The 15,038-nt window shown below is 39.9% G+C and overlaps 1 protein-coding gene and 1 non-coding gene across 2 annotated transcripts in view; one reads left to right on the top strand and one right to left on the bottom strand.

Moving 5' to 3' along the window:
• The window catches only part of Arl8b (ADP ribosylation factor like GTPase 8B), a 52,611-nt gene extending 46,141 nt beyond the window's left edge, over positions 1-6,470 (bottom strand). The window contains exon 1 of the mRNA XM_003473455.5: positions 6,153-6,470. Within this exon, the coding sequence (XP_003473503.1) occupies positions 6,153-6,275 (123 nt within the window). The 5' untranslated portion in view covers positions 6,276-6,470. The remainder of the gene's footprint in view (positions 1-6,152) is intronic.
• A 6,304-nt stretch (positions 6,471-12,774) lies between these two features.
• Positions 12,775-12,904, top strand: LOC111757924 (small nucleolar RNA SNORA70). Its single transcript, XR_002792170.1, has one exon. It is a non-coding gene; the product is annotated as a small nucleolar RNA SNORA70 (small nucleolar RNA).
• Positions 12,905-15,038: the final 2,134 nt, after the last annotated feature.

Below are 15,038 nucleotides of genomic sequence, written 5' to 3'. Positions count from 1 at the left end.
CAAAAAGTCTTCTAGATGTGCACTTTCTGGAAAGCTATTTGGCCATTTACTTACATTCAAATGCTAACTCTAGAACTCATCCTCTGAAACTCACTACAGATCAAATTATACAGAATAGCAAAACCATGAAAACCGCCCAGATGTCTAATAATGAGGGAATGAGCAAATATCTAAATTACGAAGGCAATAATAATGCTTTCAGGGTCAATGTGGTAGCACACACTTGTAATCCCAGCTACTTGTGAGGTTGAAGCAGGATGATGGAAAGTTCAAAGCCAACTTGGACAGTTTACTGGAACCTTTTCTCAAAACAAAACAAAACGAAAAAATATTACACCAGGACATTGTGGTGTGTGGCTGGAATGCCAAAAATTCAATGGGAGATTGCTTAAAACTAAAAACTAATGGCCAGAGATTTAGCTCAGTGGCGGAGTGCTTGCCTGGCAAGTATGAGGTACTGAATTTGATTCCCAGTATCCAAAAAATCAAATTAAATTAAATTTAAATTTAAATTTAAATAAAAAAGGGCTGAGGATATAGCTCAGTGGTAGAGCTTCCCTGCGTTCAATCCCTAGTATGGGGGAGGGGAGTGGAGTAACTGTTAATAGTTATTTCTCTCTCATTTTTGAAATAAAAATAAAAATACCAACACCCAGTGTTAAAGGGAAAAGCTCACAGTTTGTAGAGGTTTCAACCCATAATTCTCTGGCACTAGGGCAGGGTGGCACTGCACAGGGGAAACAGTAGCAGTTTATATTGTATGCAGGCTTCGACCCTAGAACTGGTGTAGCATTCACACTCTTAATCCTAGCAAAAACCTGCTTCCCTCCATGACTGCATAAGGCTTTGAGCAGACATCCAGACAAAGCCTGTAACAGCCAAGAGAGATTACATATAGGAAAAGAAAAAAAAAAACTTTAAAAGGTTAAAATCTCTCAATGTACAGTTTTATGGTTCTAATCCCACATGTACCTAATGAAATAGACAGAAAAAGTATAAAGTACATCAGCCTAAATTCTAATTCTCTGTGACTTATTAGCTTTGTTGTCTCTGAAATTTCACTCACCCTCTCTGGATATCCTAGCTGCAGCTGTAAAATGATGGCAAAATTAGACTACTTTTCTACAAACTTAAAAAATAAGACAACAGATTCAGATTTCTACAGTGTTTCAAAGGCTTTCTTTGGAAATCTCCGTGTAATAAGCATTTCCATTATTAACTTTTCTAGTCAGAAACAATCTGAAAGTGTAGACAAATTGTCACAACACTATCCACTTTAAAAATACATAATATGGTCAGCTTCTGTGGCACATTTCTATAATTCCAGCACTTGGGAGGCTGAAGCAGGTAGATCATGAGCTCAACACTAGCTTGGGCTACATAAAACTGTACAAGGCTACCCAGGACTACATAATGACAACTTGTCTGGAAAAAAAAGAAAAACCTATCATGTTTACTTATAGTATTTTCACAAATTAAACAGTTCTTAGTCACTACACAGTATAACTAAGCATCCCACTAAAAGGTTACTAAACATACTTTACACACACAGGCCACATGACTTATTATGCAATAACTGCAGAATATTTAGCAAAGGATGTGCTTCATTCTGAAAGTAATCAGAAAACTAAGCTCTAGAGGTTTTCTTGGTGGTGGTGGTGGTACAGATAGAACTCAAAGCCTTTGTACTGAACTACATCCCCAGCCTCATATTTCTGTATTTTGAGACAAGGTCTCACTAAGGTGCTAAATTACCCAGGCTGAGTTGGAACTTTAAATACTCCTGCCTGGGTCTCAGCCCTGGGATTACATTAGTGCACCACCTTACTACTGGGGTGTTCCAAAAGGAATGCTTTTATTTTTGTAACATTCAAAGTAAAATACTCTGTATCAAATGGCTCCATATAAAACAGAAAAAAATGAGGCATCACTTCAGTAAATCTTTTAATACTGAATATCTCTGTAATTAAATAGACTAATGTGGAAGTGTACCAAACCCTACCCATGTAAATAATTTGGCATCACAAACTTTTGGTCAAGATAAATGACATTTATTAAATCCCTCTTAACATATTTGTAACAAGGCAATAATTTGTGCATCTCGCTGCTGGGCTACTTGAGTCACCCATGGTACAGCGGTGACTGTCCCATCAGGCAGCTTTCATTAATTTTATTAGTAAGCAGACCAATAAAAGTGTTGAGATGTGTTAGTAACCACTTGTGGTATAAACTGCCTGATGAGAGACTCATGCATGTACCACCAGTGGTTCAAGCCAGCAGGAATGTATTAAGGTAAATGTACTGACATTTACATTTGTCGAATATATTTAATTATCCAATTCTTTTGATTTATATACAAAAAGTTAAATTTTACAAAAAAATTTTTTCATTTTTTATCTGGGAACTTTAATCTAAATGACCAATTTACTGACACAAAGTACTGAAAACTGATTCTACAACATTTCTTACAAAATACAAAGAATTGTGTATTTGGCTTTTTAAAAAGATTACTGTCAATTTTACTACTTTAGATGACTATTTCTATCTAAAAATCTCTCATTTTAATCCTTTGATCATTATCTATTCCTTCACCTTCAATATATTCTGTAAGACTCACTGATTAATCTACAGTCTGAAGTTTGTTTATTTGTGAGGCAAGATCTTGCTAAGTAACCCAAACTGGCCTTGAACTCAGTGGTGATCCTCCTGCCTCAGCCTCCCAAGTGCTGGAATTACAGGCATGGGCCACCATGCCCAGCTGAAGTTTTAAATAAAAGGTTGAAATTTATCAAGTAATATTATAGGCAGTCAGATAGGGCAAGGTCCTCCAAGGAGCCAGTGCTGAAGACCAGATACCTGGCAACTATGGGGGAGACAAACACCTTCCATTTTGGAACAGACCTCCAGACAAAAGATAAAACAAATGCACCCACACCTTAAGGATAAACATCAGGGAATGATATTCTAAATAGGTATCAGATCACCTTGAGCAAGCCAGAAGGAGCCACTAACCCAAAGCCCTAGAGAAGGGCTATGTTCTGTATTCATGTTCAGGCTTGCTAATTGAATTGCTTCCCCATTTGATCCCCGCTTAATCAATTTTACTTGAGCAATTATATTTATAATCTTAGCTGACCATAGTTTGTATCACCTCATGCTCAACTTGTGATTTTCCATTTTTTCCCAGCTTAGACCCACCTCCCGTTGTGGTTTTGCTCTATAAAAATCCCAAGAAAAGGAATTCTGTATCTGTGTTTCTGTGTGTATATGTGTGTGTGTGTGTGTGTGTGTGTGTGTGTGTGTGTGTGGTGTGTGTATTGTATGTGTGTGTATTTCTTTCTCTTAATATTTTCTCAATATTCAGCTCTCACAAAAATTACCAAGTTACCACCTTCAGTAACCACCAAGTATAGCACACCAAGTATAGTCCAGCTTTTTCTTACTTAAATTATTGTTTTTGATTGGTAAATCATAATTACATAAATTTATGGGGTATACTGTGATGTTCTGATTCATGTGTACAATCTGGATGATTAAGTTCACTAATCCTCACTTATTTTTTGTGGTGACAGATTTATTTCTCTTAACACAACCTACCACCAAGGTGTAGTGGTCAAAGCCTGAAATCTCACAACTCTGGGGCACCAAGGCTGGATGACCTCAGTGAGACATTGTCTCAAAATGAAAAACAGGAAAGGACTGGGAGATGTGGCTCAGGGCAAAGGCCCTGGACTCAATCTCTTGTATTACAAAAGAAAACAAAAACACACACAAAAAAACCCAGCATGGTGGCCACACCTGTAATCCCAGCACTTAGGAGGCTGAGGTTGGTTCAAGGCCTGCCTGAACTACAAAGTGAGACCCTGGTTCAAAAGATAAGATAAAGATAAGATAGCCCCTACCAAATCCAGAACCTATCCATACCATTATAATTCAAAAAGAACAGTCTAATATTAATAGTGGAGCCAAGGTCACAGTGAATTGAACAGCTTTGCAGTTTTCCTGATATAACTATCTAGCGCAAAACTTGGGAAACAAAAGGTGAATATTTTACATAAGCCATAAACCCACCACTATAGTCTACATTTGAATATATCCTCATGAGTGTCTTGTCACTACTCTTCAGTGTTTCTGCTAGATAGAATAGTCCCAGTATAAAAGTTTCTGCTAAACTCTTCCTCCGGGCAGGCATGGTGCTAGCCACTTAACGTTTTTCATCCACTTAAGAGCAACTCTATAAGAAACATTATCATCTGCATTTAACAAATGAGAAAGCAAAGGACTCAAAGAGGATGCAAGGCTGGTAAGTCGCTAATGCAGATTCCAAATCCAGAGAGTTGATACCAAAGTCCATGCCTATATTAAGCTACAATACCCATTCAAGTCAACAAAGTTTCTCAAAACTTTACTCAACGTTTTTAGGTTTTCCACACATAACTACTTTTGTGCAACGAATATAATTGACTGCAGTAACACATTTACCTATATTGTAAATTAATTCAAACTTCTCAAAGGATTAGGACTTATCAAGTCCAATTCTTATCTCAAAGGACTATCATAAAATTTATTCCACTCGGGCTAAATTTATTCCATCATATTATATAAAAGTGAGAGTTTTTTGTTATTTTTGTTTGAGACAAGTTCTGTGTGGTTCAGCTTGGCCTTGAACTCACTATGTAGCCCAGGCTGGCCTCAAACTCTCAGCAATCATCTTGCCTTAACTTTCTGAGTGCTAGAATTAGAGGCACAGGCAACCATGCTAGGCTTCCATATCGTAAAAAAAAACTGTACCATGAGTACATTCCCTAATGTTTGTTTTCCCTTATTATAGTGGCACTATTAGACACTCTTCAAAGACTGTTCAAAAGATAATCATTCCAAGAAAAAAGCTATTCCAAAAGAAGCCACATAACTAGGTATTTTTCTTAACAGTCTTCACGAAGCTTTGGATTTCTGCTAATTTCCTTTTCTCCAAGTCTTACTCACCCTTGTTGCTCTACTACAGCAAGGACTAAGAGTCACAAGCTATCTATTTTCTCCAACAAGGCATCCGTGTTTGAATCATTCATGAAACCAAACCAGTCAAACAGCCTGCTGAATAAGGATTTCAACAGGAAGAAATGCTGCCATCTCTCTTTAGAACAGTCCTAAGCCTCCTCCCCTGGCAAGCACAAACTATCCTCAAATAGAGCAACTTTTGGAGTCTAAGTCAGGACTGAAATCTTTCACTCCTAATCTTCTCCAACCAAAAAGAGAAACTGAGTAACCATTCTTCTATTCAATCAATGCTGAATAAACACATTTATAGATCCTCACGCATTTTCCTCCCAGAAACCTGAGCCCGCTTAAAGTAAAACCCGTTCACGCCTAGTCCTTGCCTTCTCTTCAAGTAAAAATGCCTAACCACTCTTTTGCAAGATAAAACTTCATGCTTACTACAGATCCATCTTAACAACTCGCTTAAAACAATGAGCTGTGCAAGATCAAAGACCTTGTCCTCGACTTAATAAACACATAAGTGTGGCCTAGATGGAAGTCTGTCCCTCCTTAGCGTCGATCAGTGGGTTCTGCAATCAGCTTGATCTTCGATCCCAGGACAAGAGAAAACGAATAAATCAGAAGGGTCGAGCGGCCCACAGCATTCAGGAAAGCGACTACACCGGTCTCCCCTTTTACAGTGAGGCTCTTCGTCCTGAGTGGCAACTTGTAAGAGGTTCTTCATTCTTTTGCTTTCTCAGGAAGGTCGGACTCGCCAAAAAATCCCACTCTTTGAGAAAGTGACAGACTAGAGTTTAACTGTTTACCCCACACACCATGAAGGAGGGAAACCACAATACCTGCTCATACACACACTTTGAAAATGTGACAAGCTCAACTTTACGCTTTCTCAGCATCCGCCGAAAGGCACCGCACATTCAAGGCTAAATGAAATTAAGCCTTCAGCAGAGGATCTCCGAGCCACAACCTCCGCCGCCAGCACGCGGGAAATCTCCAGCTGCTGGCCCCCGGGAAGTGACAGGCGCGGCTCGGAAGCCCCCTCACCCGCCGCGGGCCCGCAGCGCCGAGCGCCAGGGCCTGAGTCCGGCCTTGAGCGAGACGCCCCGCCGGTTCGTTGGCTGCGAAACCGAGGCGGGGAGATGGCGGGTGCTCACCGCGATGACATTGACGAAGGTGGTCTTGCCCGAGTACTGCAGCCCCACGAGCGTGAGCTCCATCTCCTCCTTCCAGAAGAGCGAGCGGAACCAGTCCAGCAGGCGGGAGATGAGCGCCAGCATGGTGACGGCCTGCAGAGGACAGACGGGAGGGCGGGAGAACGGCGATGACGACGACTTCCACAGCACCGAGCCTCGGCCTGGACTCCTTAACGGCTCCTTAGAGCCCCGGAGCGAAACGGGTAGACACAGGCGGGCGGCGGCGGCCGGAGCCAGGAAGCCGAGCGAGTCATATGACTGGCCCTCACCCACACGCCTGTCTTCGGCGCCGCCGCCAACGCGCACGGCAAGAGCGGCTCGGCGCGCCTATCTAATCAGACCCGCCCCCTGCAGCGCCACCTGGTGGGACGAGATCTCAATGCACTATACCAGCCTTCTGCGGTGGACTCCCTGTATGGCTTCTACCTACTCGTTCCCATTGGCTCATTACTTTGAATATTCGTTCGTTCACTTATTAGTTCATTCCGTTTTTTAGAAGTGTTCATTGACAATGTACTGTAGGAAGACTTAAGACTCGGAGGAATTCAGCATAGACTATAGATCTCTGTCCAATGTTTTAGAGAGTAGCCAAGAACAAGAAAAAGAAGAGGAAGAAGAAGAGGAGGAGGAGAAAGAAGAAGAAGAAGAAGGAGGAGGAGGAGGAGGAGGAGGAGAAGGAGGAGAAGGAGAAGAAGGAGAAGAAGGAGAAGGAGAAGGAGAAGAAGAAGGAAGAAGAAGAAGAAGAAAAAGAAGAAGAAGAAAAAGAAGAAGAAGAAGAAGAAGAAGAAGAAGAAGAAGAAGAAGAAGAAGAAGAAGAAGAAGAAGAAGAAGAAGAAGAAGAAGAAGAAGAAGAAGAAGAAAGAAGAGAAGGAGGGGAGGGGAGGAGGAGGAGGAGGAGGCATGTGTCCTCAAAGCCCAATAATATATATCTTTCCATCCCTTATATCTTTCCCAGGCTACCTAACTTAGGGTGGGTAGTGCGCACCCCCCTAATATTAGCAGCACATCCTTGCTTGTAGCATCACACATCCTAGATACAGCCGCCTCCCAAAAACCTCACCTAAGGACCGCATGAGGCTATGGGGGGACATCTAGATACAAACCATAATATTCCTGTTCCCCAATACTTCAGAATATGACTTAGTTTGGGATATGGATATTTTTCAGTGCTGGAGCACTTGCCTGGCATGCACACGGCCCTACGATCCATTTCAGCACTGCCATCCCGGAAAACACTGAACATTTTGTAATTAGGGTCATCATAGATATTATTAGTTAAGATCATACTTAAATGGGGTGGACATTCAATGCACTATAGCTGGTGTCCTTTCAAAAAGAGGACAGACACAGTTACCAAAATGGAAAGGTCATGTGACAAGCAAAGCAGAGAGAAAGTGTAGCAGCTGTAGCTCAGGCCACACCAAGGATTGCTGCACTAGAAAACTTCTCCCCTACAGCCTTCATAGAAAGCCTGGCCCCGTGAGACTTTGACTCCAGACATCTAGTCTCTAGAATATTTTTCATGTACAGTACTATCTTTGTTCACAAGTACTTTTAGTTTGCAAACAATTTGGTTCACACTTACAAGTGTTTGGCAAAATTTTGTTTTTGTTTGCAGACTCTGCAGCAGATGATAAATGTGACTGCAGCGGCCATCTTTCCCACAATGTGGCCATCTTTTCCAAAACCGTAGAATGAAGTTCATGAACCAAGATACCACTACATTTACTGGCTACTTGTATTTCTTTTCTCAGAAATGTCTGTTTATTTTGCTCATTTTTTGATTAGGTCTTTTATTTTGATGGTCTAATTTTTTTTTACTTCTTTACATATTTTAGATATATTCTGTCCAAGGAATCATCACTGGCAATTGTTTTCCATTCTGTAGGTTGTATCTTCACACTGTTGGTTATTTCCTTTGCCGTACAGAACCATTTTAACTTTTTTTTTTGTCTTGTCTTTTTCCTTTTTATCGGTACCAGAGATCGAACTCACGACTGCCTGCTTGCAAGACAGGCGCTTATGCTGCTGAGCTAAATCCCCAGCCCCTCCATTTTAACTTGATATGATTCCATTTGTTGGTTCTTGGCATTATCTTTTATGAAGTGGGTCTCTTTCAGAAAGTCCTGCCTGCATTTGTTTCTTCAAGAGTTGTAGCTATTTTATCTTCCACTAGGGTAGGTGTTTCTATTTTGATATTTAGATCTTTGGTCCATTTTGATTTTAGTTTACAACATGGTGAGAGATATGAGTCTAGATTCAACCTTGTACATTTGGATAGCCAGTTTTCCAAGGATATACATTTATATTTGTTTTTTTTTTTTTTTGTCTTTTTCCTTTTTATCGGTACCGGGGATCGAACTCACAACTGCCTGCTTTCAAGGCAGGTGCTTATGCCGCTGAGCTAAACCCCCAGCCCCTATTTTTGTTTTTTTGAGACCAGATCTCTCTATTTAGTTCAGGCTGGCCTTGAATTCAGGCATCTCTTGAATGACTAGTGATGTGAAACACTTTTTTATACATTTGTGTGCTGTTCATACTTCTTCATTTGAGAAGTGTCGTTCATTTCAGAATCCTATTTTTGGATTGGGTTTTTAAATCTGTAGTATCTGATTTATTTGAGTTCTTTATATATTCTAGACATTGGTTCTTTGAGCAGTACCTGGTAAAATTTTTTGCCAAAATGTGATTATTATGTATACCTAAAACATACCAATAAAATCTGATTTAAAAAACTTTTTACCATTCTGTGGGTTGTTTCCTCACTCTGTTGATGGTTTCTTTTGCTGTGTAAAAACTTTTTAATTTGATGAGATCCCAGCTGTTGATTCTTTGAAGCATTTCCAGTATGAAATATTTGTTCATGAGTATTTTTATTCACAAAGTCTTTGCTTATGCTTATGTCTTCAGGAGGTTTCATATTTAATATTCCAGTAGATTACGTTTTTCTGTTTTAGTGTTGAGGCCTTTACTCCACTTCAATTGTACTAAAGAGAAGATAGCCTTTTAAATAAATGATCCATGGAAGCGGGCATGGCATTGCACCCCTATGATCCCAGGACTCAAGGGGCTGTGCCAGGAAGAATCACCTCAAGGCTGAGGCCACGCTGGGCTACAAATGGATGATAGATACTGGAAACTAAGTAAAAAGTGTTCAAACAGGAAGGGGGACAAGAGAGATGAGGAGGGAAAAGGGAAGAAAGGGAAAAGGAGAAAAAGAGAATAGGAGAAAAATGGAAACAAAGCTTTTTAAAAGAAGGAAGAACCAAGATACATAAAAGCATAAATCCCCTATTATAAATGTCATAATTATGTGTATCAAAAGAATGTCAATACAATTATTTTTTTGGTACTAGGGAATGAACTAATGACCTCATACTTGCCAGGCAGGTGCTGTGCCACAGAGCTATATTCCCAGCCCCAATGCAATCAATTTTTAACAATTTGAAAAACGAAGAGGTTACCTTTCCTCTAGCCTAGATTTTGTCCCCTTTGTCAAGGATCTGGCAGCTCAGTGTGTCTGGGGTTTTTCTACATCACCTGTTCTGTTCCACTGATGCACGTATGTGCTTTGTCAGTATCATGCTGTGTTATCACATACTTTTGGAATATAACTTGAAACTGGAACTTAGGACTCCTTCCTGTCTTCTAGTTTCCCAGAATTTCTTTGGCTAGTTGATATCTTTTCTGATTCCATGTGAGTTTTAGCATTGTTTTCTCTAGTTCTGAAAAGAATACTATTGGTATTTTCTATTGGGCTTGCAATAAATCTATCAGTTTTGGAATTATTGCCATTTTGACTGTATTGGATCTGCCTGTCCAAGAGCAGGGGATATCTTTCTATTATCTAATGTCCTCTTAGATCTCCTGTTTCAGAGTTCTATAGTTTGCATTATAGAGATCTTTCATTTTTTTGTTAGGTTAATTCCTAGGTATTTCATTTATCTCAATGTGATTGTAAAACATATTATTTCCTTAATTACTTTCTGGAGGAGTTTATTATTTGGTGTACAGAAATTACTTATTGTTTGCTGACTTCATTATGCTCCTGTGATACTGAAGTTGGTTATTAATTCTAGGAGTATTTTGGAGGAATTTTTTGGATCTTCTATGTAAAAGATCATATCATTTTCAAATAATGACAATTTGATTTCTTCCTTTCCTATCCATAATCCTTTTGTTTCTTTCTCTTTCCTGAATATCCTGGGTAGTGTTTTGAGAACTATGTGAAGCTAGAGATGTTAGCAGACACCCTTGTCATGTTTCTGATTTTAGAGTGAAAGTTTTCAGGCCCTTCCTCCATTTAATATGATGTCAGTCACTGTTTTGTCACAAATAGTTTTTATCACATTGAGATTCAGTCCTTCTATGCCTTTTTTTCAGAAGTTTTGTACAAATGGATATTGGATTTTTTTCAGAGGCTTTTTCTAAGACATTTGTAATAATCGTGATACTTGTTTGCTTCTGTTTATGTTATGTATTATATTTCTTGGTTTGTTTATGTTGAACCATCCTTGCATGCTGGAGATGATTCCTACTTAGTCATGATGTATTTTTATTGTTTGATACACTTTTTTTCCAGTTTTTGTTGGTTGATTTTGTCTCAATGTTCATTAAACAAAATCGTGTTATTTATTTGGACTTCCTCTGTTGTTCTGATGTGGGCATTCACAGCTATAAAGTTCCCCCTTCAGCCCCCTTTCATTGTGTCTCATAAGGTCTGCTATGTTGTACTGCCAATATTGTTCTGATTATAGGAACTTTTAGCTTTTTCCTGAGTTTTTTTTTGTGACCATTGTTGATTTGAACAAGTATTGTTAAATTTCTGTGCATTTGTATAATTTCTGTGGTTTCTTTTGATATTGACCTTTAGTTTAATTGCACTATGACCTGATATACACATTGGATAATTTCAGTTTTTTTGCATTTATTGAAACATGCTTTGTGTGCTAGCATGTGGTATATTTTGAAGAAAGTCCCAGTGCTCCTAAGAAGAATGTATGCTATTGTTCTTGGGTGGAACACTGTATTAAGTCTATAAGTTCAAAAATTGCTTGATATTTCTTTATTTTCTTTTTTCTTTCTTTTTTTTTTGTATAGTTAATGTGCCTATTTATAACAATGGGGTATTCAGTTCTCCTAATGTAATTGTGTTAGTGTTTATGAGATTTCTTTATGCCCAGTATTATTTGTTTTATAAAGTCGTGGTTGCCAAAATTTGGTGCATATATATTTATAATTATTGTCTCTTCCTATTGAATTGTTTCCTTAACCAATATGTAGTGACCTTCTTTGCTTCTTGTAATCACTTTTGGCTTGAAATATACTTTGTCTGAAACTAGGATAGCTACTTCTGCTGTTTTGTTTTCAGGTTCCTGTTAAATGGAATATTGTTTTCTATCCTTTTGTTTTAAACCTGTGTATTTCTTTTGGGATTAAATGTGTTTCATTTATACTGAATAATGTTGGGCTCTGTTTCTTGTCAAAATAGTAACAGCTTTTATCATGGGAATTAAAAGACACATTAAGAAATTATGAAAGGTGAGAGGTTACACAGGGCAAAGAGGGAACTACAGCTATCTTTCTTAACCAATTAATAGACGCTTTCCACAAATATACAAACCTAAATTCAGCTTCCAAAGAGGATCAGATACTGAAGAGCTATCGCTGTGTTAGTCAATCAGTCCCAGATATTTGAAGTGAATTATAAAATATTCAAATGGGTCCCCAGATCCTCACCACCCAAATTCTGGACATGGATTTTCTTATGTTCAACAGTTGGGATCCAGATAAATGCAAAAGAAAAAGGGCTAAAAAAAGTGACCAAAATTATTGCTGTCAGAATTGGCAGTGCTTTAAGCACAACCTAATTGTCCAAAAGAAAACTCAAAACCAATCATGGAACGAGTTTCTGCTTTACATAGAAGAAAACTGAACACTGGGCATGTAAGTCTGCTAACTCACTCCCCAGGTAGCTCCATGTGTTGAGAGCTGGTGTGCCTGCCTCATGTCACTGGAATAATGACTGTCCCAACTCCCTGAGGTTCTAGATCAGCCAAAATCCTTAGAGGACTAAAATGGCCTGGGGCAGTCTGCAATGCCCCTGTCTATGGTTATCTCCATCACTTGTGAGAAACCCTGAGGGACCCTGGTTGTTATGGGCAAGCATATTCAATTCCTTATATATACAAAAATGGTTCACTCTGTTTTAACTTCCTTCTCTGGAAAAGCCTGCTTTAGATCTATATCCATAATTAGGGTTGGAGAGACACCCCCCCCCCCGCCAAGTCAGAGCTTCTTAACATCTGCTCTGACATGTTAATTCAAAGGTCAAATGTTTAACCCTGAATTTTTAATTGTCCCATGGTGTTCTACCCCCCTTAATAAAAAGAGATTTACTAGTAAAAATGAAGGCAGTGTATCTTCCCAGTCAAGTTGCTCTCATGCATTCATTGCAAGGTACACGAAGGAGACAATTCTAAAGCCTCCTTGGGAAATCAAAAAGCTAATGGCAGGCATACCACCTCTCAAGACCCTAACCTTGTTCCCAGTTCCTGAGGACCCATTAAAAACCAGGCTATAACTGCAGTCAAGCTGACTGGGCACCTTTGCTGGTGGTGCCCAATGTACACTGGCTGCAGATAGCAACTTCCTTGGTAGTGTACTCAGTTTGTTGCTTGTATGGGCTGTCCCAAAGGATCTTGGATACACTGCTTCTGATGGATGTTCACATATCTGACCACCTACCACCCCCAATCCAGGCTCCAGACTGGCATTTGAGGTGCCTTTGGAAAGCCCCAGGGCACAGTGGCAAGTGTTCACATTGGACAGGTCATCATGTCTATCTGCACCAAGCTGCAGAACAAGGAGTATGTGATCGAGGCCCTGCACAGGGCCAAAGTTCAAGTTTCCTGGGCACCAGGAGATCCACATCTCCAAGAAGTGGGGTTTCACCAAGTTCAAGGCAGATGGATTTGAAGACCTGGTGGCAAGAAGCACCTCATTCCTGATGGCTTCGGGGTGAAATACATACCGAATCGTGGTGGCGGCCTTGTACTCCTGAAGGCTTCCACTGCCCTGCCCCCTCATAGCAAGCTCATCAATAAATCTTACCTCTGCCCACCCCAAACAACCCCCCCCCCAAAACCCAGTCTATACTCCTTAGGAAGATAAATGAGCCTTACGGATTCAAAAGGGACATTAGTATTATTTAGAAAACAAACTGGTCCTTCTTCAAAGGACACAGTGGACCACTTCAATAAAACCTTCATGTTTTACTGTGTTTTGTTTTTAGACAGAGTTTCACTGTGTAATTCAGGCTGGCCTTCAACTCACTATTTGGCTGAGGCTGACCTTGAACTCATGGCAATTGTCCTGCCTCAGCCCCCCAAGATCTGGGACTCTATATGGTGCACTATCACTCCCGGTGCCCCTTCGTGATACTTTGCACTTGAAAAGACATGCTATATTGCAAATGTTCACTCAGATTTTTATAGGACTACAACTTGTGGCAACCACCCCACAGGTCTGCAAGGCTTTTCCACTTTGTACCAACAATAATGCTGGCAAGCCCAAACCACCAGCTTTGTTAGAACCTGTGTTTAGGAGAGGGACTAAGCCTGGGGAGGACTAGCAATTAGAACTTACCCACATGCAAGCATCTGGAGGATTTAAACATACACTGGTTCTAAGGAACACTTTTACAGCCTGTATTCAGGCATTCTTTGGTTTCAGAAAAGGCCGTGGAGGTAGTCAAGGTGCTCCTCAAAGAAGTCATTCCCTGGTTTTCATTACCCCAGGCCTTTCATGCTAACAACAGAACCTTTTTTATCCTCTCAAATAATACAAAGGGTGGGAAAGGCTTTAGGAATAAAGTATCATCTCCATCTGCATTCTACCTAGGGAACTCAGTATTCCAGAAAGTTTGAGAGAGAAACCAGACCTTAAGGTGAGCTCTGGCAATAATTATCTAAGAGTCTTCTGAATCGTGTCTCACATTACTGCCAATAGCATTCATGAAGATTTGAATCACCACCCCCCCCAACTGACTTAAATATAAGTGTATTTGAGGTGTTATACGGGAGGAGTTTCCTATCCTCTCATATGGTGGTGGACCCAGAGATGGCAAAACTCTTACAATATCTCATTAATCTAGGTCAAGTGCAGCAGGCTATCCATCTATATGGGGACAACATCTTGACAGATCCTGGTCCAGGAGGACTATTTAGTGTCCGCTCTAGAGACTTAGTGCTCATTAACACTTGAATATAAGGGATTCCTGCAGACCAATTAGAATCAAAATGGATAGGGGCCATGCTCCCTCCTATACTGACTGCAGAAAAAAATGGCAGAGATAGATAGCTAGGTTAAAACCAGCCCCATCTGAATTGTCTGAGTAAAAAAGACCACACAGCAGAAGAAAGTTACTGCTGTGAACCTTGGAAGGCCTGAGGCTCCTCTTCAAAATGCAGGACTCCAGTACTGCTTCAAGAGTAAATAAATAGAGCCACTAATAACCTGTAATTCACCACTCCTTAAATGGGTACTGTATTGGGACTTTTGTTTTTAATTAGATCCACAATGTTGGTACTCTTGCTAGGGACATGACTCTCAGGCTCTTCATAGTCTGTCTAATATTCTTCTTTGCCATGATTTCTCCTCCATATAAAGTGTGGAAATCTCTAATTGCTAGATTTGTCATAGTCCACCTTTTAACAAAGACTAAAAATATTTTGACTTGCTACTTTTTATATTTGAATTTGCATCCTCAACCTAACATTAAAATTTATCCACTCAAGACTTCAGATAAAGATCCAGACTATAGCTCATGACTCTCCTGACAAATTT

This window comes from Cavia porcellus, unplaced genomic scaffold (assembly GCF_034190915.1).
Source record: "Cavia porcellus strain 051 isolate PalLab524CR breed Dunkin Hartley unplaced genomic scaffold, mCavPor4.1 scaffold_13, whole genome shotgun sequence".
Taxonomy (NCBI): domain Eukaryota; kingdom Metazoa; phylum Chordata; class Mammalia; order Rodentia; family Caviidae; genus Cavia; species Cavia porcellus.
Note: the sequence above shows the minus strand (reverse complement) of the source record. Positions and strands in the feature narration are given on the sequence as shown.